Source organism: Trachurus trachurus (assembly GCF_905171665.1).
Source record: "Trachurus trachurus genome assembly, chromosome: 17".
NCBI classification, from domain to species: domain Eukaryota; kingdom Metazoa; phylum Chordata; class Actinopteri; order Carangiformes; family Carangidae; genus Trachurus; species Trachurus trachurus.
Window position 1 is genome coordinate 21,784,551 of NC_139900.1, and position 23,698 is coordinate 21,808,248.

A 23,698-nucleotide genomic window follows, 5' to 3' on the forward strand; every position below is an offset into this window, starting at 1 on the left:
ATAAAAAGGCTGACATGGCTATAATTACAAATGTATTTTTATTTACTTTTGTGTTTAAAAACAAACAAACAAAAACACATCAACAAGTGAGCTGGCAAAAAAAAGACCATCATTCAGGTTTCATTCAACCCAGCGTGAGACTGTATCAGTCCCAGCTTACAGGCTAAAGAGATTGAATTGCATACAGACACTGACGTGAGAGGTAAAAAACATGAATGAAATGTTTGCACTGTTTGTCCAGTTGTCTGTTCGTGTCACATTTTAGTAATTTGACCTTAAGTATTACTGCAGTGGAGCCATAGACATAAAAGCAATTAGTGTTTTGCAGGAAAACATGGACGTTAAAATGAGTCAGCAATTTTTTTTCCACACACAGAGTGCAGCTAAGAGCTAGCAACATGTTGATGGAGACAGGAAATCAATAACTATTATGAGTTACAGCACTCCAGTTTGCCTGAAATGATCCTGCGACAAGGTGAGAGAAATGAGAGCGCTCAAGAACATTGTGGCTGAATGCACTGGATTTCCTGTAATTGAGTTGTGAGCTGTGGTGAGAGGACTTAAGTTTTAAAGTTCTTGTGATAAAGAACACATTTTGATAAGGTGCTTGGATACAATTTGAAGAAAAAAAAAAGTTAGCCATGTGAACTTTTTGAAGTGATAGCTTAAAAGTGGACATTTTCTGTCTCACAGACAACATTCCTCTTCAGTAAATGATATTCCCTAATAATACTAGATTTAAATTCAGTCTATAACAATCCCAAATTGCTGTTGTTGATTCCAGTTCTTGAACTCTCACATTATAACACTTATAGATATTTTAAAAATATGTTATGGCAAAAAAAAAATTCTGACAGACAGTAAGTAACAATGTAAACATCATGAATGATGGAAACACCTTAATTTTTTGAAATGGAACACTTTTTTTTTTTTTTTTTTTATAAATGCTTTAAAATGACTAACCAACACTCCAGCACAAATATTACCATGAAAAAATTGTACTGAAGCTTTTGTTGGCTTTCATGTACGCAAATGTTTACATGACAGCATGAGAAAATAACTCTGGCATCGTCAATACTCATGTCAACAGTCCATGTCAAATGTTAAATTGCACAAAAATGAAAACAATCATTTGCAAATGCAAACTAGAGTATGATCATACACAGACCTAAGGAAAAAAAAAAAGATATGCATATACAGTATCTATAATATATAAACACATTTGGACGTCCTTCACAACTACTGAGAACTCTAAACTGTACAATATATCTGCTATAAGAACAGTTGCGCAAAATACCATTTGATATACAGTAATACTTTTTTTTCTTTTACAATGTACAAGTTTATACTGTCCACACAATAAAATGCAAAGCACAAGCCCTGAAAGGCCACAAAAGTGCATGTTATCAGGTCAGATGGAAGCCACTGGAAGGAAGGAATGGCATGAGAGTGGTAATGAAAGCTCCCAGTGTCGTACAGGAGCTTTTCTACACCCACAACGTCTTGCAAGATTAATAGTTATAGGAGGGAAATCTGGAGTAGATATTTATTATACATGCAGGCACACATGACTGCAGATGCACACGCACGCACACCAAGCACACACATACATACACACACATACACACTCTTCATTATAGACCATTATGGTGAAAGTGTCAGACTCACGCACGCACACATTCTCACAAAAAGGTCATGGGGTGATGATGAAACTCCATCAACAGCGTCCCACTCACTCATTCCCTCACACCGTCACATTATGTTCAAGCAGCGGAACTCTAAATGGTAGATACTTTGACTCGGTACCTTTTGGACAGTCGCACACTTCACATCTCAGAACGGACACGACAGTCTCATGTTTTCACACGAGATTCTGAAGCCCTGAGCGGCGACTGGCTGTAGGAGGAAGCTGGCCTTGTGTACGATCCCTTTTCAGCTCTAACAAACTGTCGACGCCGCAGGCCAGCTTCGGCCTCAGCGTGTCACCACCAGGCACAGAGCTTTGGAGGAAATCAGAGACTGAATGAAAGTCAGCTTTTCGACCTACTCTTTAGAAACACTAGTTAGTGTCTGAAGCATGTGTTTTCAGTGACAGGCCATCACAAGCTCATCATTGTGTTGTTGGCCACTGAGTGCACTGCTACAAGCGTATGAGGAGGGGGAGGTTCAGCTGCAGTGTTCAGAGGGGAATGCTTGAAGCCACACTTTCTGTAGTGCAAAGATAGGTGGGTTTACATGACTTGCCTTGTCTTCAGAAGCAAATTTCCTTCTGACATTTGACCTTGAAATAACATTCCTTAACTGCAACTTGTTTAATTGTACAAACTGCAACTTGTTTAATTGTACAAACTGCAACTTGTTTAATTGTACAGTAGTTTCACAGCACTGAAGCAAGAGCAGAAAAGTGCCAAGTAGAGATTCTTGAATTATTGAACTTAACCTTCATTTAGTTATCAACTTTCCTGTCAAGTAAAGATGTCGCCAAGCATTCCCCCTTTAGAGAATCTACTCTCTATGAGAGCGGAAAACACAGTTTTAACTCTCCACTCAGAGAGAATGATACCAACTAAAACCCATTCTATTAAGGCCACTGAAATGTGCTTAAAATCTTTTCCATAAGAGGTACCTTCTGTTTCCTGTGTCTTTCCTCTCTTTTCCACCCATATTACCTCTTCTGTGACATATAGTGCCCTCTATCTGTTCCAGCAGCTTGATAAAGGGAACTTGAGGTGGTGATGCTGATGACAATTTCCTCCTTTCTTTTTCTTCATGTGTTTTCCATTCGTCCTTTCCTGGTCCACTAGACTATCTTCAGTTTTCCTTTGGTCTTCATTTTGACATTTCATCCGCACTTGCCGAGGGGCATCTTTCTCAGTCACTTGCCAACCGTCTCCTTCTCTTAACAGGAAGGAGGCAACTCTGGTGGGCTAACAGCCAAGCAGGTAGACCACCACTTCATAGGTGCACATCATGATAGCGGTGTTGGGGATCTGTCGGACGAGGTGGGTGGTTAGGCCACGGTACAGTGCCCGGTATCCCTCCTCCTTGGGTACCGTGAGCAGAGTTTGGAAGAAGGAACGATACTTGCTGCCTTCTTCTCGTAGCCGTGTGCGGATCACTTCTGCAATATGAGAGTGAAGGAAGAAAACTGTTAGATACACTACTACACTACAAACTAATTAATCTGCTAGAGACACTGAGTTTAATGTCCCAGAATGACTCGAGACAATCCAAACAGAAGGTATCTGAATTGTTGCATTCAGCTGTGGGCTGCGCACGTAGGTGGAGAATGATACTGATATTTATAGCACAAGTGGACCATGATATTTTTCAGCACCAAAAAATGAGTCACTGCCTTACTCAAAATGCAACCTGTCTCAGTGCTTTAAATCTATTCTTATCTTTAGGGCCTATAAACAACAGAAGAATTAGGCACCCTTCATTTTCTGTGGTGGAATTTACCATTACATTTTAAAACCATCTCATTACTCCACCATATTTGGTCATTATTTGTCAATAGATAGATTTACCATTAACTAAACAATGGCTCTTTAAGGTTAAACACTTTCAAGTCAATATGGCAGCAAACTAACAGTTCCCTTTAAAGAACAAGGCAGGCCAATAGGATTGGTTGACATGAAGAAAAACAGGAGCATCGGTAGTCTTGTCCTTTAAGAGGAAAAAGAAAAAGAAAGATGATTTAAGTGAGATGGACGAGTACCGTGAGGATAGGCGATGGAGGTGGCACAGGTCTTGGAGGTGGCTGCTGCGAGCATCATGCCCACAAAGTCTGAGGCATCTTTGACGGACTCCTCCTCTTCGTCCATGCTGGCGTGGGCTTTGGACTCCAGCAGTTTGCGTTTGATGCTCTCATAGATGACAAAATGGATAACAGTCTCAGAGATGCCAGCGTACGAGGCTGACATGCCCCTGTAGAAACCTCGCAGCCCGTCCATCTGGTACACCCGCCGCACACACTCAAATGCATTCATTCGCCGCTCACCCCGGTTTCTGTGTTCACAAAAAAGACGTTAAAGTTATTGATAGTGGCATTTCATTCTTATTACTGTATGCTTAAAACCCTGTGTGACATTACGATTGTAAATTCCTCACCTGGCGTCCAGCTGCAGACGGGTCTTGATCAGCCAGATGGGATTGGTGGCTGTGATGGCGGTGAACCCTGGGGAATTCAAAAGAGGTCAGAGGTTCAGACAGATGCAGAGACACTTGGACAAAAACAAAGCATAATCAACAATAGTGAATATTCTATACTGTGCAAGGACAGTGAGAAAGCACTTCACTAAACAGGATCAACTGGCTTTGGCGTTTTTTTAATCAGTTGTTTCAATCTAATGTTCCTACAGAGAATTATCATTTACTGTACAAACTCAGATTAAATTTATATCAATTTCTTAAAAAAAAAAAATCACTAATGCATAAGACAAAAATGTACACATTATATATTGATCCTCTTCATGTGAAATGTTACTCAGGTGCATGTAAAAAACATAGCTCTGTTCCTAAGGTAACGTATTACTATTATAACTAACAACAGCACAAAAAGGCAGAGGCTTTAAGCTTTTTTTTTTTTTTTTTTTTTTAAATCATCATAAGAAAATATCTAACTGCAACCACTGAGAAATGAGGCCAAGCAGCAAATTCATTTTAGAACTTTGAGTGTGGCAGATTGTTATTCTACTGCAGTCTGATTCATTTCTTTTAAATGCTAATGAGAGCTCTTGTTCTAATGAACATCAGTTTGTTCTCTATCATAACACAAGCTCATCTTAAAGAGCTTACAAAGGTGCTTTAATACGATTACACTTTCAAGGTTTGAAATACACACGCCGGTTGACATTTTTTTACACAACTTCCAAGTCAAACACAGTGGATTTGACTCATAGTTTTGACATTTCTCTAAATTTCAAAGCAATATGAATGCATTCACTCATTTGTCAATGAATGCATATCTTTGTGTTTATTCTATAACATTTAACAAACCAGTGGTTAACTGGTTAGACACTACAGACAGGCTGTTGGCCCAACAAGCCCTTCTACGACAGCAGAGAGAAACAAGATGGTGTCTGGATGAGATTCTTCAATTATTCAGCAGCACAAAAGTGGAAAATCTCTGACGTGGAATTTAGTGCAGCCACTAGTTCCTAATGGTGGTGGGTAACCTTGTTCTTATATGTCCATCGGTCTCCAGCCAATCTCAATGTTATCTTATTTCAAAACAGGGGGGGGTCAGTCAATACTGAGATCCCCGTGAATGCATTTAGAATACCCATCTCTGCAGGCAGATGTGGGTGTGTGCATGTGTTTGTGTTGAGCTGCTTACAGGGGATGATAGATAGTTTTTGTTAAGTAGGAACAGCAGGTAATATAAGTTTGATATGTAGGGTGTAAAGTTACTTAATGAGCACTTTGTATCATTAAGAAATGACACAAAGTCTCTGATGCAAATGATGTATGACAGAGAAACAAAACATGGCCATTTGCAGAAAGGAGCTAGACGAGGGCGAGTCTATAAGAGGCCTGAGTCTAGAGTATCAATGCAACAGAGCCGTACGTTAAGGCAACTGCGTGAAGAAGAGAGGATGACACAGGTCTGTTGAAGAGAAGAAGAGCAGAACAAAAAGAAGTAGAAGAAAAAAGAGGGAAGTAGAAGGAAGTAGCGTCTATGGTGTGTACTCACGAGGGAGGGGCAAAGCTCCTCCAGCTCCTCCCCGCTGCAGCTAGTAGCCTGCAGATATGGGGGGCTCAGATGGCGGGGGTGTCCCACCAAATCACGCAGGGGTGAAAGCTTTACAGTAAAGCCCTAAAATAGACACAGGCTTTTCTGTACCACAGTCACACACAAGCAGCAGTCACATCCACCCCCCCAACCCCAACAACCACCCACCCCAACCCACTGGTACTGTACAGGTAGATGAGGAAGAGATGGGAGGTGAAGGACTGACCTCCCCCCCATCTTTCCCCAAATCCTTATCCCAACTCTATGCCCCCATGCCCTCTAACTTACTGTTATTCGTTCAATTAAATTGTTTTACATTTCTTTTACTTTCACTTTATAATAATTGATCCCCTCCCTTTACTCCTTTTATCAACCTGATTAAAGAAAAAATGTTGACTGAACAAAAGCCAACCCAGTCCAAACCTCCAGCTCCATCTCACCGAAGCGAGGTGACACACAGGTACAAACACAAAGGCAGAAAATAAAATTGAAGACTTATTCTTCATTATCATTGTGCCATTATCAGTTTATATTCTACATATCAGAGAAAGAACGGAATCAAATGCTTTATAAAATGGTTGTTAATAAAGTGAGGCAGGTGGAAATGCTAACCTTGTCGTTGTGTTCAACAGACTAATTGGTGGACGATGGTGATGAAAGGAGTGAGGAGACTGTTTTACGAGAATGTGATGAAAACTTGAAGTGAAATGAGGTGGAACAGTAAATTTAACTCAGTCCGCCCCAAATACCACTCTGGCCCAAACCTGATATTGTAAAAACTGGGATAGATTTAAAAATAACATTAAAATGTCCTTGAATAACATGAATAAAATTGTGTCTCTAGAGAGCCAACCTGTTTCTGCAAAGAATGCATCAAATAACAGCTACAGGAGTTATCAAGCAAGTCTTCTTCAATGTCACAGGATATGATGTCACAAAATAAAAATACTTAAAGGTACATTGTGTAACTTCTCCTGTTATCTATTCACAAAAATCGATTATTTCTTTCAAAAGTACGTTTTTCATTCATCAATAATTACCCCCATCAATAAACTGAAGTTTTCCGGTAAGCTCTGAATTAACCGTTCATATCATTCATATCTACATGGAGCGGGTAAGCTCGGTGCTGGCTGCCATGTTGTGCCGCCATGTTTTTACATTCAGTGGCAGCGTGACGGTAGGAAACCACGGAAACTCAGCGGAGACACCGGAGCTGTCGGCTCAGGTCGAGGTGGCGTCTGTGAAAAGTCACCGCGGTGCAGTGAGGACTGTGAGGACTGCACGTGAATGCTGCATTCAGGTGCAGTTGGAAAAACGGCCGTCGGTAACAAACCAGATGTCATTTTAGTCACAGAAGTCCAGAGAAAGCCGGTAAAACGTGGGTCAGGTCAACAATACCACCGCCATGACAACATATTGTCACGTGTATTGTTTTGCCTCGTGCTGACGGGCCACTTGTTTACATAAAGGCTTGTTTAACTCTTTCGCGACCACACTTATTCCTCAGCACATCCGCTCAGGACCACATGTTTTTGGCTATTTGTTTACCTTTTTCTCACGTCGAACCGAACTCTGTACATCACCTAGAAACAAACGGTCTTCACGTGGTTGAAGAGTGACTTTCCAACGTGCTTCTCGAAAAAACGGCGAGTTTTTCCGCCGTTTCGTTCATGAGTACGAAGTAGAAGAAGAGAGCTGGGTTTCTCCAAAAACGGAGCTCCCGCTCTAGTTTCAGAGAAAAACGCACTTTTGTGTCAAGTGGCAATCTGCTAATTTTACCGGTAATCTGCAGTGTGGTATGTCTCCCAAATCATTTCTACGGCTAAATAAATATATTTGTAGGCAAATCTGGGGGGTGTGGCAGCGTGGAGAGCAGTGATAACGAGCTTTCAGATCCGAGTCTCCAAACCAGAAACGTTTGTAACAGCACCGGAAAAACTCGCCAGATTTGTCATCGGCCGCTTTTGTCAAAAGTCGCCAAGAGGGTTTGGAAAGTCGCCAGATTCAGCGAGAAAGTCGCAACACTGTAGCCGACAGCCGCACAGCGCTGCACGCTGTCCCCAGAGCAGCGTTCAAGGAGACCGATTACTCAAACAAAACCAAAATCACACAGTTTATAAAAAACATTATGTTTTGATTTTAGTTTAAAATAGTTTTACATATCAGAGGACTACCATATTCACACACAGGGTACCTCAGAGTGTCTATTATCGTAATCTGTAAAAAAAAACAAAAACGGTTTTGACAAGTTTACTCGTCAATGGTCGTGAACGTTCGGCAGGCTGTGACGAGTTTACTCGTCAATGGTCGCGAAAGAGTTAAGCTGTTACCTGCAGTGGCTGTGACCGATTTCACGTGAATGCAGCATGAAAAATACAACTGAGTTGCTTGCGATCACCGCTAGATGGGAGTAATTCTTACACAATGTACCTTTAATTAAGTATTTTTCAGCCTGTAGAAAAAGTCTTATAAATATTCATAATTTTAAATTATTGGAGTAATGGAGTAAAATGTAAATAAACAAAAAATTGACTAATTTATCATTAATATTTATATAAAAGATAAAATGTGTGAACAGTGTACACTATGTACTAAATTCATGCCACTGTATAAACCTAACAGGGCAACCAGGGCAGTCACAAAATTCACACATGGCACAAAGTAACAGACCTCTCCGGTGGTGGAAGTGAACCCCACTCGTTTGCCAGCTTAGTAATTTTGTTAAGTAGATCCATGTGCCGCCAATACAAGCTACCACGTCCCTGAGTTGAACCTCAGCGTGAATAACTGTATCTGCATATTGGCTTGCCACTGCATGTACTGCATTGTGATCTTTCTATAGCTCATAATGCCTGTGCGGTCTCTCCACACGAGATTGACCTACATTCAGAGAAGACAAACATGCTTTAGATTAACTGCCGAGAGAAAAAAAAGGAGTAGCCTAACCTCCTTTCCCTGCGGAGAAAGGAGGCCAACAATTCACAGCAGTGACTCCTCAGAGTTACTTTACAAAACTGGCAACAATTTTCCAGCATCTGGGTAAAGTGTAGCGGTTCAGTCACTAAAGCTGCTAATTCTCAGTGCTGACGAGTTTGAAGGAGAGTGTGGAAAACGTGTGCATATGAAAGACAATGGGGTGTTTGTGTAAATCAGTGACACAGATGTTTGCCCATGAAGACAGCTGACCAGCACTTGTGGCGTCTGGACTAAGGTCATGTTACAGTATATCCTCAACTGCTATGTGACTAACATGTTGATAAAGAATGTGTGTGGGGGAGGGGCAGGACTCTTTTGTCTGTTTCATATGTTGTTTCCATTCACTACTTTACAATTCTTCACCTTCACTGCATATTGGTATCAAGTATTGATTTGTGTTTTTATGAAGCGGAGACCTCAGTCTTGATAAACGACATACACACTATACAGGTGACCTACTGGAGCACCTGCGATCTGGGGGAGAGCTTCTCCTTGAAAACTCATTCTTCTTGTAAAGACATGAGGCACTAATGGTGTTGATGGAAGATGACAAACACAAACAAACAAAAAGCACAGCAATTGCAAGCTTCTGTGGCAGTGACAAGGTTAGCATTTCTTTTGTGTCATTACTTTACCTTTACTATGTTGATGGAACAAGACAATAGGCTAAGGGGAAGGGAGGAATGTGTGTGTCAAGACTAAGCAGTAACAAAACCGTATGAAGAGAAGAACCTAAAAAAAAAACTACAAACCAGCAGCAAACAACACTGCCATGAGGAATGGTATTATCATTACAAATGAATAACCATCATGAACTTTCTAATATTCATAAAAATCACCATGGTTTTCATCATACCAGTGTAAAGAAATGGGGTGCTACCTGACGTGTCCGCCCGAGTGCCAGGGGCCCCGGTTGACCTTTGGGGACCGTGCTCTCTCCTCTATACACACAGAGCAAAGAAGGGGGCCCAGACCACACTGTTTAAGTAACAACTGGGATGTTAAACCATTTACAGAGTCCTCTGGAGAGGCCTCAAAATTAAAGAATAAAAAAAAGGAGGAAAGAAGGGCGAGGGGGATTAAAAAAAAAAAAAGACATGGGGAGACAACAGGGCTAGGAGAAGAGGAAAGCACAACCTAAACTTTGAGGACCATGTGGTTTTCTTCTTTTCGTCATGGGATAAATGCCAGCACTGGCACACTGTAGCCTGACTCTGACTTGCTGCTGTTACTCATCTGGATTTAGTGCTGATAAGAGGTTTTGTTACTTCAGCTGTAGGTGGGCTGTCAAGGCCACCACGAAGAGACAAGATACTGCATTATCTTAGTGTATTTAGACAAAGGACATGTTCAGAAAAAATCTGATGAGAGTAAGTGGTAAGGATATACTATGTGAATGTGTGACTGTATGTATGGTAATTTTTCTCAATATCCAGATGTAAGTGAGATGACAGATAGACTCTTTACTTTGAAATACCTCGACTGTAGAAGGTACAGCGTGTACAACATGGATACATATATCTTTCATAGGTTGGTGTCACAGTAAACTAGTGAGACTACTGTCTGTCACCACATTCAAGTTTGTCGGTTTGATCCTGAGAGTCTTAAATTGTGCTTTCTGTTTAACCCCCTATTGTTTATATGTAATATTTCTATACATGAAAGAGCTATGTAATGCTTACTTAAAACATAGAGTATTAGTTAGCTTTTGCATGCTTTAAATATCCACAAGCTTTTAAATTTGTGAAGACCCCCCCATCCCACACATGTATATGGAAAGGGGAGAGGGGGTGGTGATGAAGTGAAACTTCAGGGATACTACAAATTGTGGGGGGGGGGGGGGGGGGGGGGTGATGAAAAGATAAAGAAAAAAAGAAATTTGTCTCATGACGACAAACTAAATACTTCTTTAACATGTTTTTTTTTTCCATAAATAAAACCCACTGGTGATCTACACTGCCCAGGCAGACTGACAGACAGACAAACAGGCAGATTTAACAGACAGCGACAGACCAACAGACAGAAGGGAGGGGGAGAGGGAGCTGTCATTACCTGCCATCCCAGCAGACACCATGTGCACCTGGGTGGAGTCTGGCTCCAGCACTCCATTCAGCTTCTCCTTAGCTGTTGAATAGGCCGCAAAGTAGATCGCCCTGTGACAAAACAACAAACAACACAGAGGTTAGAAAACACTGGGAGAGGGTAATGCTGCTTCATTTCCCACACATGCAACACTGATCATGCTGAATAAGGGCACTGTTTGCAGCCAAAAACAATGTTCAGCATGAAGGAATTTAATTGTACTCATTAACTGTAACCATCATTTACGTAAATTAAAAAAAACAAAAGGGCAAATTGTGAAACCGTGTGGTTTATATCAAGAATAGCATAATAGGAAATGATTTAGTATTTCAACCACCTGAAACAAAATAATGTTTGAATTGTACATGAACACTTGCAGCAGAATAGAGCAGGGCCAGCTAATATCCCATATAAAAACAAGCCACGGAGAGGAGTTTATCTGTGCTTACTGAACGTGCGTATGTGCGTGTGTCTCAATTTCATGGCATGCTTTAGTAGCAGATTTATCTCTCATGATTCTGGTTGCTTCTCGCTAAATAAAAATCACAGGATTTAGTCAACATTTCTGCTGAGTGGAATTAAACTGCGTGACCTCTCCTCCCTGCCCTGAATCTGAGCTGAGAGCATGCACGACATCATCATGTTCCTCTGCAGATGAATTATGTGAGCGGCTCGGCTCTGCATTTGTACAGTATGTGCATCTCTCCTACGTAACGAGTGATGCTGTTGGTGCAAGCTGTTCCATACGCACGTCTGAGGAGTGTGTGCTGCTAATGAACGCCGGCAGCATCCCCACTGAACCGTGCACTCATTAGCATTAGAAGATGTTTTTGGCTTTCCAGCGTCAGTGTGCTGTTTCCTAATTATAACAGGAGAGATAACTGTGTAGCCTGGCAACCCAGACCTCCTCTCACAGAGAAATGAAGTAATAAATCAGTAATTTCATTCAGTTATATTACATCTAACGCTCAAGCTGACTACGATAGACATTGATTAAATGGAGTGGAAACGTTTCAAATTGCCATACATCTTCAAAACTGGAATCTTCCGCTGGCAGGCACTGATGGCTGCATGTTGATCAATAACTCATAGTGCATTGGCCTTTTTTTTCTTCTTTTTTTTTTGAGCATCTTCCTTGAAGAATCAATTACATTTAACCTGCAGCTGAAGACTGAAGTGATGAATCTGGCTGCTCTGAATAATGAGTGAAGATTTTGTGTTGCTTCTGACTCCTCAACTGAAAAACTTTTTAAAAATGAGGGAGTTTTTACCAATTACCGTGAGGGACAGACTACTCGTTAGGTGTTTTCATGTCTAATCCTAAAATAAATGTGCAAATTGATCTGCCTCAGTGTTCAGAGTTGGCATTTTTTATGTTTGTGAACAGACCTGTGAAATGCAAAAAAAAAAGACTGCCTTTAAAAATGTCTAAATGTCATACCTATCAAAATGCTACATTTTGAATTCTATTTAAGATCCCAAAGCAGCAACTGACACCAAATAACATTTTTAATTACAAGAAATTCTGAATGAAAGAACAACAAAAACATACACACATACACTGCTTAGTGTGATGCAGCTTCAGTGAAGTGGTGAGACAATTAGGTACAAATATGCAGTTTGTATGTGATGCATTGTTTCTGTAATGTGGCGCAGTCTGGAACTGCAGAAAAACAGAAAACCTTAGGATTTAAACTGCTACATAAAACGGCATAGAGTTCATCTGGTTCACACTTATGTAACAACAACATCCTATAGCGCCGTTTGCTATAGCTGTCGTGAGTAGGAAATAAGCTGCCACTTCTACAGCTGGACAACTAGCCCACAGGGGGGAAAACACACACACACACACAAGACACACCCCTCAGAGAGTCTGCGTCACACAGGATTGATAGTGAAGGACCATGAGTTGGCATACAAGGCAGGAGAAATAGAAACAGACTATAGGAGTATGGAAAGGATGAGTCAGAGAGGGAGACGGATATACAATGAACCTACGGGCAGAGGATGACAATGTGATGCAGCGGAAGCTAGGATGAACTAGACAGATCAAGGGCAGGGAGATTAGTAACAAACACAACTGCCTTAATATAGGAACCCCATTGTGATGATAACACACAACAGCATCAGTCACTGCCACAGCTGGCCAACGCCTGCAGTTGCTGCAGTCTCATTCAGACTCTGATTGACTGACTCCAGGCTGTTACGCAACCATAACCAGCTAAGCTAAGGGTGAGAGAACCTGCTCATTTCCGCTGGGATTTGCAGCACAGATTTCCGTTGCATTTCCATGACTTTAGCTCTATTCATTTGTGTATTTGTGACCTGCTATTATTACTGTCAACATTAAGCTCCAAGTGAGCTGGGAACTAGGGAAAAAAAGCAAAGAAGATTTTGCAGCAGCAGATGTATTCCTAGGCAAAGAAATGTGTGACTACTGCCTAGTTTTCATGTAAGGTGTGAAATAAATGACGCAGACATGCCTTCACTTTTTTGATAACAGATAACTGTGTGAGATCAGATATAGAAGCAAAGGTTATTTACTTTTCTCTTTGCTCAAGATAGCCTGGGCATGAAGGCTCAAGTAAGAAGATGGGTGAACACAATACTGTAGATAATAGTGGACATACCTGGAAGGTGCCACACCCACAAGGTTGGGTCCCAGTCCTCTGAAGAGTGAACGAGGTCCTTCTCTCTCTAGAATTAACCTGCAAAAGAGGCAGAAAACATTTCATTTAACAAGTCTGTTTGAGTTTAATTGGTTATTCCATTAGAGTGCAGAGAAAGAATACAGTGCATTTAATATCCATGAATTATACTTCATAAAAATGTACACCATTGGGTATTAATAATCACACGACTGGCTGGAGGACTGGGAAGACAGCTATATATAATGTATATATATATATATACACACACACTATATATATATATATATGAGGTATATATATATATACCTCATGTGCTTTACGGTCATAGAAAAGAGCCACTGGAATTAGAAAGTCCTTCAAAGTGCAGGTCAAACTGTTGAGACAGCATTTCATTTGGCACAACTTCTGTTTGTGGCTAAATTTATGTCTGATGTGGGCGCTCCAAGCAGATAGACCAGTAAATTCTTGGGCCTTCTGCCAAAAGTTGACACTCAATACAGCCTGGCATTATACACTGTCTCACTATCAACATACTGGATAGCCTAAGAAAAAAAAAAGATGAAATGACAGGTGTCACCCACAGTGACCCAGATCTGTGGGTGTTGATAGTGGTAATGAGGTCACCACACATGTTGGTACCTGACTTCAAAGACTCCACCTGTCTCCAGTCTAACCCAGTAACCTCATTCAGAATACACACGGCTTGGGCGCCTTCATTTGTTGCACCTTTTTTCATTCACTGATACAAACTACTTTCAAAGAAAACAATAAAGGGCTCTTGGAAAGAAATAAAAGGGACACAAAACACAAAAGATGGTCTTCCACGCCAGATTTAAAAAAAAAGGTCTTATGGGAGACATAAACATTCTTATGATAGTGGCTAGACTAAACCTGACCCAGACCATTAAAAACAAGAAATGGCCCAAATCCATACTAGAGCAGTAATGCAGTATTTTGCTCAGCTTGGGGGTTGTGAGTTCTGCCTTCAAACTAACCCTATTTGCAAAGCTATACTCATGGTTAAACACCACCTCAGAAATGATTTAACAGTGTATGATATCTCCTCATACAGTGGCAGTGTTCTCAATGGAAGTAGGCCAGCACTGCGGTGCATGTTGAGACATTTTGATTCCTTTTTTTTTTTTTACTCTCCCTGCCATACTGCTCAGCCATTTTCTGCCCTGTTCCACTCTGAATCGTGGCATACACTGTCTGTTGTAGCTCAAGGACAACACAAGAAGTTGGCCTATGCCACCATAAAACCAATGTTGAGCTCAAAACAATGCCCAGATTAACTGCAATCTCTCAAAAGCGGGCATCAGTCCAGTATTACTGAACAAAATCCTGAAGAAAGTGTTGATAACAAAGTCTCATTGAGGCAGAAACGCTGCAAAGAAAACATTTCCACTTTGACAGCCTGTGTGAACAAATCAATTTTTCAGCCTAACAAATGTAAGAGAAAAACACCACCATCTATCCTAGTGTCTGATTAGTATTTGACCTATAAAGCTGAATTTCCTGTAAATCCGTGTTAAAAAGCAACATTTATGCAGAAACATGCAGTAAAACAGGAGATTAATAATTTGTCAAAGACACCTAATTTGCAAAACAATTAACACAAGCATTTGGCAGTGGAAAATTCTACACACAGTAGCTTTTGCATTATGCAGCATGTTTAACACAGCGTGACATACATGGTGACAGACAAGAGTAAGGTTCTGTGGCCATGTTGAATATTTATTTAAACGCTGTTTATTCTTCAGGGCGTCCAACATGGATTACAAGTTTCCAGCCACAGTTGTTTTTAGTAGGCTCAAAAATAAACACCTAACCAGTGTCAGTTTCCCCTACACTCTCACTTCCCATCTTTTCTTTGTGTTTAATGAAAGGAGTAATGACATATGACATATCATATTGCAGGAAAAACAGAACAATTCTTTGGGTATTTCTTACTCAGGTTTCCAAGTAGTAGTCTAAAGAAAGTACTGTAGCCTACTCCCACAATCACAGAGCTTAAGGGCCAAAAACGAAACTTAAAATAAATTATGAGCTGAAGTATTTTGATGGAAGATTCTGTGGTTATCTATCAAATCAGTATTTCCCCAAAAAGGGGGAATTCCTTTACAATCAAAAATGTCCCTGGGGCAGTTTAAGGATATCTGCAAACAGTTCTTTTCCATTTTGTGATACCATGATGTTGTTCGGCTTCACAATGATTCAAACCATATCCAAATGAGTTGAGCAAAACAGAAATAGATACTTTGGGGATAGGCCAATAGGCCAAATCCACTGGCTGTTGACAACGTGTTGATGTCTTTTTCTTTTTTTGCAAGTGTTATTTTATGGTGATGTAACACTCCATCTCAGACTGAAGAAAATAATTACACTCCAAAAGCATTTGTTCTTAGCAACTACTGTTTTAAAACTCATAACTCACGGTGAGATTATAGTTACAATTGTCACAAAATCACTGGAAAGCACAATGGACTGTTTCAGGTTGTGTTTTTTGGTTATAAAAAGCTGTGTGATAATTACAGCATATGAGCATATATGCATAGAGGACAAACACAGTCTGTTTGTGTCACAGCTCAAAACTTAGCAGGAATTTCATTTGTCTCTTTTAGACATTGTTCTTCCTGCTCATTGACTATGTTACACAACTCAGGGTAACTCCAAATTTTCTGGCAGGCCGACACATTTTGAAACCAATCAATGCCTTTGCCTCAATTTCTGCTGCACATTTGCGTCTTATCATTACAATTTGTGTCAAGTTAACTCCTGTTTGTAATAACCCAATGGCTGTTCATACCCTTATCTCCCTTATCTATAGAGAAATATTTTGAAAATGGAAATGGAAATATATTAGTATCAATAGTCACTGTGCTTTTCAACTTACACTCAGACCAGAAAACACAAAACTGAGGTTACGTCATACGACATAATCCCAACACAATATCTACTTAAAAACAAGAATTCACAATTTGGTATGTTTTCCCAACTGCGTTGAAACCTGATAAAGAAAAGCTAGTAACATCATCCTCCTTACTTGAGACAGTGCAAGGGCCCTGGTGGAGCGACACGGGCCACACTGGCTCCATTGACGGTGCTGAGCTGGACTTCAGAGATGTAGAGCGTGATGGAGGAGGACTGCAGTCTGGTCTTCACCACTTCCAGAGGACAAGTCAAAATAGCGCCCACGGTGCCTCCACATCTACAAAGTAATCAGGGAATTGGTTCAAACACAAGGACAACGAGGCAAGAAAGGGACAGATCAAAATACTGACATGTGTACTGACATTTAGTTTTCTATGTTCTTTTTGGCTCATCCATTATGTAAATGTCCAACTCTAATATCATTATTAGATTACTACATTTGTTCAAAATCACATCCATATTGTGCCCATTTCTTTTGTTGTGTATTTCCCCACCCACTGGTAACATAATCTGTTATTTATTTTAGCTCTATAATTATCTAGGAACAGGCAGACATCTACACACCATGACCTGATGTTGTGATACTGCAATGTGTCTGCAATCAAGAGTAGACTGTACTTTTTGGGTATTTGACTGGTTTAAGTCCAGAGGAAACCGACTACGGCTCAGTGTAACTGTAACCACTTAGCTGACCTTTTGCTATTCGAGAAGATGAGAAATTAAGACTGCTGTTTAGCTGAACTCACACAAACACACACACCATAAATAAAGACTGTTTACAAATGAACCAAAGAAGCTCGTGATCATGTTGCTTGGACTTTAACCTCTAATCTAACTGAAGCCATCAGCAGCATGTAAACAAACTAAAACTGATCTAATTCCAGTCCGTCTCACACTCAGTATCTAAAAAACATAATGCATTGATTAATGCATCAAATATCACTGTATCGTCTATCCCATTATTTGATAGAAATTAGTACATAATATTTAAAGACTAACAGACATCATCTAAAAACAATGTTTGTCGCTGTGCCATATGTGCACATCGGTTGATCCCCTCTGCTTTCACCAAGGGCTCAGTGCTTTCCACAATAGGACTTGCATGGACAAAGCTACAGAGTTAAACCACCACAAAGCTGTAAAGCGCTTGTTAACTGTTGTAACGAATTATACAAATGCTCAGTAGGTGAGGTAAAGTGAATACAAATTGTAGTCCTTGAGTGGTATATCGTAACATCTCCACTGCAGAGAATGTCTCTAGCAGCGCTCGCTTTAGAGTAGCACCGGCTATATTTACCTTTCAAAAGACCGACCCACATTCATGCTCACAGGCAGTCGTGACCCTTGGCCTACTTTCAGGGCTATGCTGGCTGCTGCATGTATGTGCTCAGTGGTTGTGAGAGGAAGCACTCAGTCAATGCTGCCTGCTCAGATTTTTATGGAAAGCAAATCAGATTGTGTTTATAGAAGACTGGAAAACACAAGAGTGTGGTTTTCAGACTTTCAGGGAGATAAAAGTAGAGCTGTGGTGCAATGAAATTACCATATCTAAATGTCAATGGTTTAATGCAGGGTTAAAAGAACAGGCAACAGCGGCAGAGAAACTGACTACACTAATCAAAAACAAGACATACTGTATAACCTGCGTGCTCCACCTGTGTTTATTTGTGCTTTAATGAAGAAGCCATTTGGCCTATTTGCAGAATTGTGAGTGAGAAGTGTTGCTTAGCCCTTGCACAGTGTGCATGTTTCATCTACAGTCTCACTGTATTGTCCACACTTTGTGGCCTTTTTGGTGGTTTTCAAATGAACAACAGAATTCATGAAAGTAGCCACGGGAACTGCAAAATACAAAGGCATAGCACTAAAATAATTCCACCTATTGTTCATGCAACACGGTACAAATCCTCAGATGAGTATTGTTGGGAATGAATACTATCACAGATGTTTACAGGGTAATGCTAATCTGCTGTAAATAAAGGTAATAATTGGCATGAAAATGTGTTGGAACCCCAAATAGCCTTTGTTTGTTTTTTATGAGGTGGGATTTCAATACTTCTTACTATCTGTCAGTAATGAAAGATACATAAGTTAAACACACCACCGATTCTGTAAATGTAACTGGCCTTTCATTTCATTCGTGTATTTAATTTCTCAGGTTGTTAAAATGTTAAATCTCTGGAGATAATGAGTTGCACTCCTGTGGCTGCAGGAGACCAAAGGAGACCCTAGTCAGGCTCACAAGAGAAAGACCGGAAATACATTTAACTTGCCTTCAAAATAAAAGCATACATTATTGTCACTATGTATTTAGGCGTGTAAAACGATTTTTTAAAAACTCAGCTGAAACAAAAGGGAGTATTTGAAGGCAAATACATGCTAAAACTCATTATGCCTTTCTTAATTTACGGTACAAAGTTACATGTTTTGAAGTGTTCACCGGAAGTGTTGTTTGAACTCACGGTTTTGACACTGACGTGCACACGCTGCGTGAAAAAAATGTCCTTGTTAGCCTAATAACGAGGTACACCAGACGAATAATAATCCCATATTTCAGAGCTGTGGCTGTAAATTAAAAACAAATCCAGACAGTTCATACATGACACACGCTGCGTGACTTACCCTCCGGCGAACAAATGAACCAGTGTGTCCCTTTGGCTCATTATTCAGCATGCCCTGCCAAGCAGCGCTCCTCGGGGCTGCGGCAGAGGGCCAAACACGGGCTCGGTTCCCGTCCCTTCCCGTCGCTTTCTCCCTCCGTGAGGATGCGCACGTCGAAGGGCCAAACGACGTCGATGATGAACCAGCGAGTGGGGCGAGTCTCCGGTGATTCAGACTGCAGAGGGCCGACAAACCCCCCCTCCGCCTCTCTCAGCGGGCTCAGGTCCTCCTCCGATACAGATATCTTCGGCTCAACCGGTGGGAAGCTTCGACCTCACCTGGCTAGCGACCGCAGGAAGAATATCTCAGTGCTATCAGACGGCTTTATGGCTCATGCAGGGGTTTCTCTGGGTTTTCTCCTCTGCTTTCATCGCTGCAGCGACAGTGAAGGAGGCAGAGCTCATAGTATTTACTGTACAACCATAGGCTGGACAGCACACGCCGCGATTGGCCAGCCTGCCCCGTGACGTCACGTTGTCTCCGCCCATATCATGCTCCGTTCGCATGTTCAAATTGAATGAATCAAGAGCTGCGTTACTGCATTACATTACTCTGACGTGCAAGCCAAAGACGATTCTCAGATGTATGGATTGATTTAGCAATTTGGTAGCCTTGCATAGCAGATGGTTATGGCAGTGGTAGATTAACATGACCTTGGCAATACTATAATTATTAATAGTTAATAATTAGGTTATGTTGATGTGCTATGTGGTTAATTCACTTGACTAAGCTATTTCATGTAAAGGCTTAAATTTTGTGATAACATGCAAGATTACAACAAAAGGTAAGGCCTGCTTGGCAGAGTTTTATCCACATCACCCACAATGGATGTGCAAACAGAAAAAATCTACAATAATCTTATGTCCTTAGCACCTTCAAAAGAAGAGGCCAACTCTTTTAACCTCTTCAACTCTTTTTTGTTGTTTATTTGTCTTTTGTCTCCCAAATCCCCAGTGTCTCTTTTGCTCTGCTCTTCCAGTTTCATGTGCACCCATTTGCACTTTGTGTAATAAAAGAAAAAGACTTTAACCCCCGTTTTCTTTTTTCTGAAAGCTACACATTCAGCTGACCACACTCAGAATAGTAAGTTGGATGATTCAATAATGCAGCTGAAGGAATCCACACAGTTTAGTAATTGGGAGCACAGTATGACAAGTTGGAGTCATGTGCATGCTTTCACTTTTTGCATTTGTAAAGTCAAAACCAATAACGTCATGCCATGCATTAGGGCAGTTAAGTAGGTCTCATGACACAAAGATGTTGGATGGATGATGAAGGAGTGACTCGATATCAGATGAAAGGGAGTGACTGGGCCTTTTCTGTTAAACAATGTCAGGCTGAAATGAATGGGGTGCCCTTTGATAAAGATATTTTGGGTTAAGAAAATGTTAATGGGAAACGGCTCATATCAGCATCTCCTTTGTTAAACATACAAATGGGATTTCTCCTGAAAAGGTCTTTCTCTTGTCATAAGCCTTGCTCTCAAAAAAGTCAGACAAACATTTAATGATTTGTGTTCCATATTATGTTATTATATTATTGTAATATACCTACCTTATTTCCAAAAGTGAAATTGAAAGTGAGAAACAATTTAATGTTACATCAGCAGGTGGTTTGCAAGATTATCTGTCTTGTTTTTTTTAGTTGTTATGTTATCACATGTTCTATATGATGAAATGCAGTCATTTGTAAACAGGTAAGTGGAACAAATCAGTTTTTTTAGCACCTTCACGTGAAAAACATTTTTTTTTTTTGTACTTGGTCTGATCTGGATTACTTGAATGTAATACCTTTACAGTTAGCTTTATGTTTTCTTTCTTTGCAGCAGGACGATTGGTAGGCTTCTGTATCCTTAAATCAATACGGTCAATAGCCTACATGGTGAAAGTCCAGAGCATCAAAAATAAACACTCTGATGGAGAGATTAACATAACATGCTAATACTCAGAATGATCCTGGAGGGAATTCTATGAAATTCCAATATGTTTTGATCGATCTTTGACATGAAACATGTCAATACCACCTAATAGTCATAAAATGGTCCCAATTTACGGACAGTGGCATAAGATTGTTATACAGTGTGTATTTATTTTATGAAAAAAAATGTAAAATACTTATTCAGATGGAACTCATTGAACAGTTGGACATTGAATCAAGTTGGTGTCCTTCTCACAAGGACAAGAGTGCATTGGAAAATGAGCTAAACTAAATTACAGCCTTCCCCACATGAGGACTCTTGCAAAAGGATCACGAGACAGACCTGCAGCAACCGAATTAAACTGTTATTGAAGGCAAAACGCTGAGAATAAATTATGCAATCCGTCTGTCTGCCTACCCCTCTCTGCCTCATTCTCCTTTAGATGTATCACTCCCACTACGTCTCTGGCCAAGATAAATTATGTACACATAGACAGTGTAAAAATTAGTAAATATTTCAGAAATATTGTACAGTAAATATTAGTTTTATGGTGGTTACACTGGATATAAAGTTAATGAACTGCTCAACATATGTGTGGCGTGTAAATGAACTGCGTATGCATTTGTGTGTCTGTCCATGTTAAAGTCCACTAACACATGTCTCGTGATTCTCCGAGAGGTAGTGTCTCATGATTTGTGTTGGACTTTGACCAAACAGATACGTAGGTGGTGTGGTAAATGAGAGACATGATCTGGTGCATGTGTGTCTCTATGTGTGTGTGTGTGGGTGGGTGGGTGCTGATCACACTCACCATGAGTGGACCTCTTCTTTATCAGTGTTTGGGTTCAAAGGGAATAAAAAGGAAGAGGTTGGGGAGAGAGTAAGGTGGGACAATATGACAAAAATAGATACTGTTTAACTAATGGTTAAAGATTACACATAAAGGTGACTATTTTAGGTTACACTGCAGGGACATTTACAAATTTTCTAATATAGGATAGGCTATATTTCAATGACTCCAAAGTATCACAGTCTTGATTTTACATCATGCTAAATTGGATTAGAATATTACTTTTGTATAGCCTATAATAACAGACTGTAACCAAGTAATGTGTTATCTGGTCTAGATCTAGGTCACGTGGACATGTGAAAATGTTTGCTTTTGCAGGCTTTCATGTTAGCTACTGAGTTTGTTCTTGTGTGCTAAAAAGAAATGTTGAAAAGTCAGTGACCTGGCACATTTAAATGTGGGTCCCATAACAAGGTGCAAATCACTCACTGAGGATTCTTACAGCCTATTTATTGTTAATAATGTACAGTACAAAAGAAGTAGCAGGACAGGATCATATACCACATATCAATGATATCAAATAGCTACAATGCCTTGTACAAATCATCACGTGTAAGCACTTCACTATGCCTTCAGGAAATAAACTAGGCCAGGTTCAACTCTGGTTCACTTTATGTGATGTGTAAAGTCTGAGAGTCCCTGTTTTGAACCAGTGACCCTGTTTTCATGAATGGATGAAAAGACGGTCACCTGTCTGTGTATTAGCTTACCTGGCAAAAGGACAAATAACCAGATATGCCAACTTGAAAAGAGCTAGATCACATCTGTGACCCAGTGGTTGATGGATAGATGAAGTATTCAGTCTATCACTACTCTGCTACAGCTACAGTAGGCCTATATGATCATGCACAAATATTTGATTGAAAATTAAGCAATAAATAATTTTTTTCTCAATCGTGTTAATGCAGTTCACACATGAGAAAATTCAATCTCATCACCACCACCACTTTATGCAGTTCTCAACACATTAAATTACCCTAAGACTAAAACAACCAAAACCTTGGTCAGAAAATGCAAAGTCTGTCTAGTATATAATGTCAACATTGTCACCACAATTAATTATCTTTCACCTGAGCTTCAAAACGTTGCCACAAAACATTTTTGACATTTTGATAAAAACCTTACAAAGAATGAGAACGGCTTAAAAGTGTTCAGAAACAACACTGCTCCAGTCACAACAGTAGGCCTATTGGAAAAACTAGAAAATTTCCTCTCGGGAAATTTTGAATGGGCCACGGGGCTACTGCCGGTTTTGCCATCTCTGTCAACATGGGAATCAAACCCACGATCTTAAGGTCAAGACAGAGCTGATCAGACAGACACATGATCATCTTTCTATAAGCACTGATATGGAGGAGCTGTAACCACATTAGGTTAACTGTGTGTGTGTGTGTGTGTGTGTGTGTGTGTGTGTGTGTGTGTGTGTGTGTGTGTGTGTGTGTGTGTGTGTGTGTGTGTGTGTGTGTGTGCGCTTCCGCGCGCATTTGTATGTTACCTGTGTGTTTTGATGTGTGTGTGTCTGTAACTGTAATCACATGAAGCTGGTTCTAGAGTCTGTGTGTGTGACTATGAGCTGCATCCTGTGTCAGTCTGATTTAGCTGTGTGTCTGTGTTTATAAACATTTAAACGAGCGCCAGGTGGATTGTTTATGAAGTTAACGAGCTCTGGCCTGAGAATCAGACATTACCACGGCAACTCAAGGTGGTTACCACGGCGATAGGGGCCCCCCAGGCTGAGACAGACAGAAACAGGGTATCTGCAGGTTTCAGCAAGTCAAATTTAAGACTTTTTAAGACCTTTTTAATGCCACCTTGAATGAAATTTAAGACCGAAAAAAAGAATAAAAATCCTATAAATATAAGCGATGGTTAGGGATCCCACGACCTCA

The 23,698-nt window shown here is 40.4% G+C and overlaps 1 protein-coding gene across 1 annotated transcript; it reads right to left on the reverse strand.

Annotated features, from left to right (window-relative positions):
* Window positions 1-19: 19 nt before the first annotated feature.
* Window positions 20-19,559, reverse strand: LOC311000948 (solute carrier family 25 member 36-A). The gene is made up of 7 exons (XM_083991870.1): window positions 19,003-19,559; window positions 16,493-16,657; window positions 13,426-13,503; window positions 10,766-10,866; window positions 4,114-4,180; window positions 3,722-4,011; window positions 20-3,121 (listed from the first exon to the last, which is right to left on the reverse strand). The coding sequence occupies exons 1-7, from the start codon at window positions 19,041-19,043 to the stop codon at window positions 2,928-2,930; spliced, it is 936 nt and encodes a 311-aa protein (XP_083847996.1). The 5' UTR covers window positions 19,044-19,559; the 3' UTR covers window positions 20-2,927.
* Window positions 19,560-23,698: the final 4,139 nt, after the last annotated feature.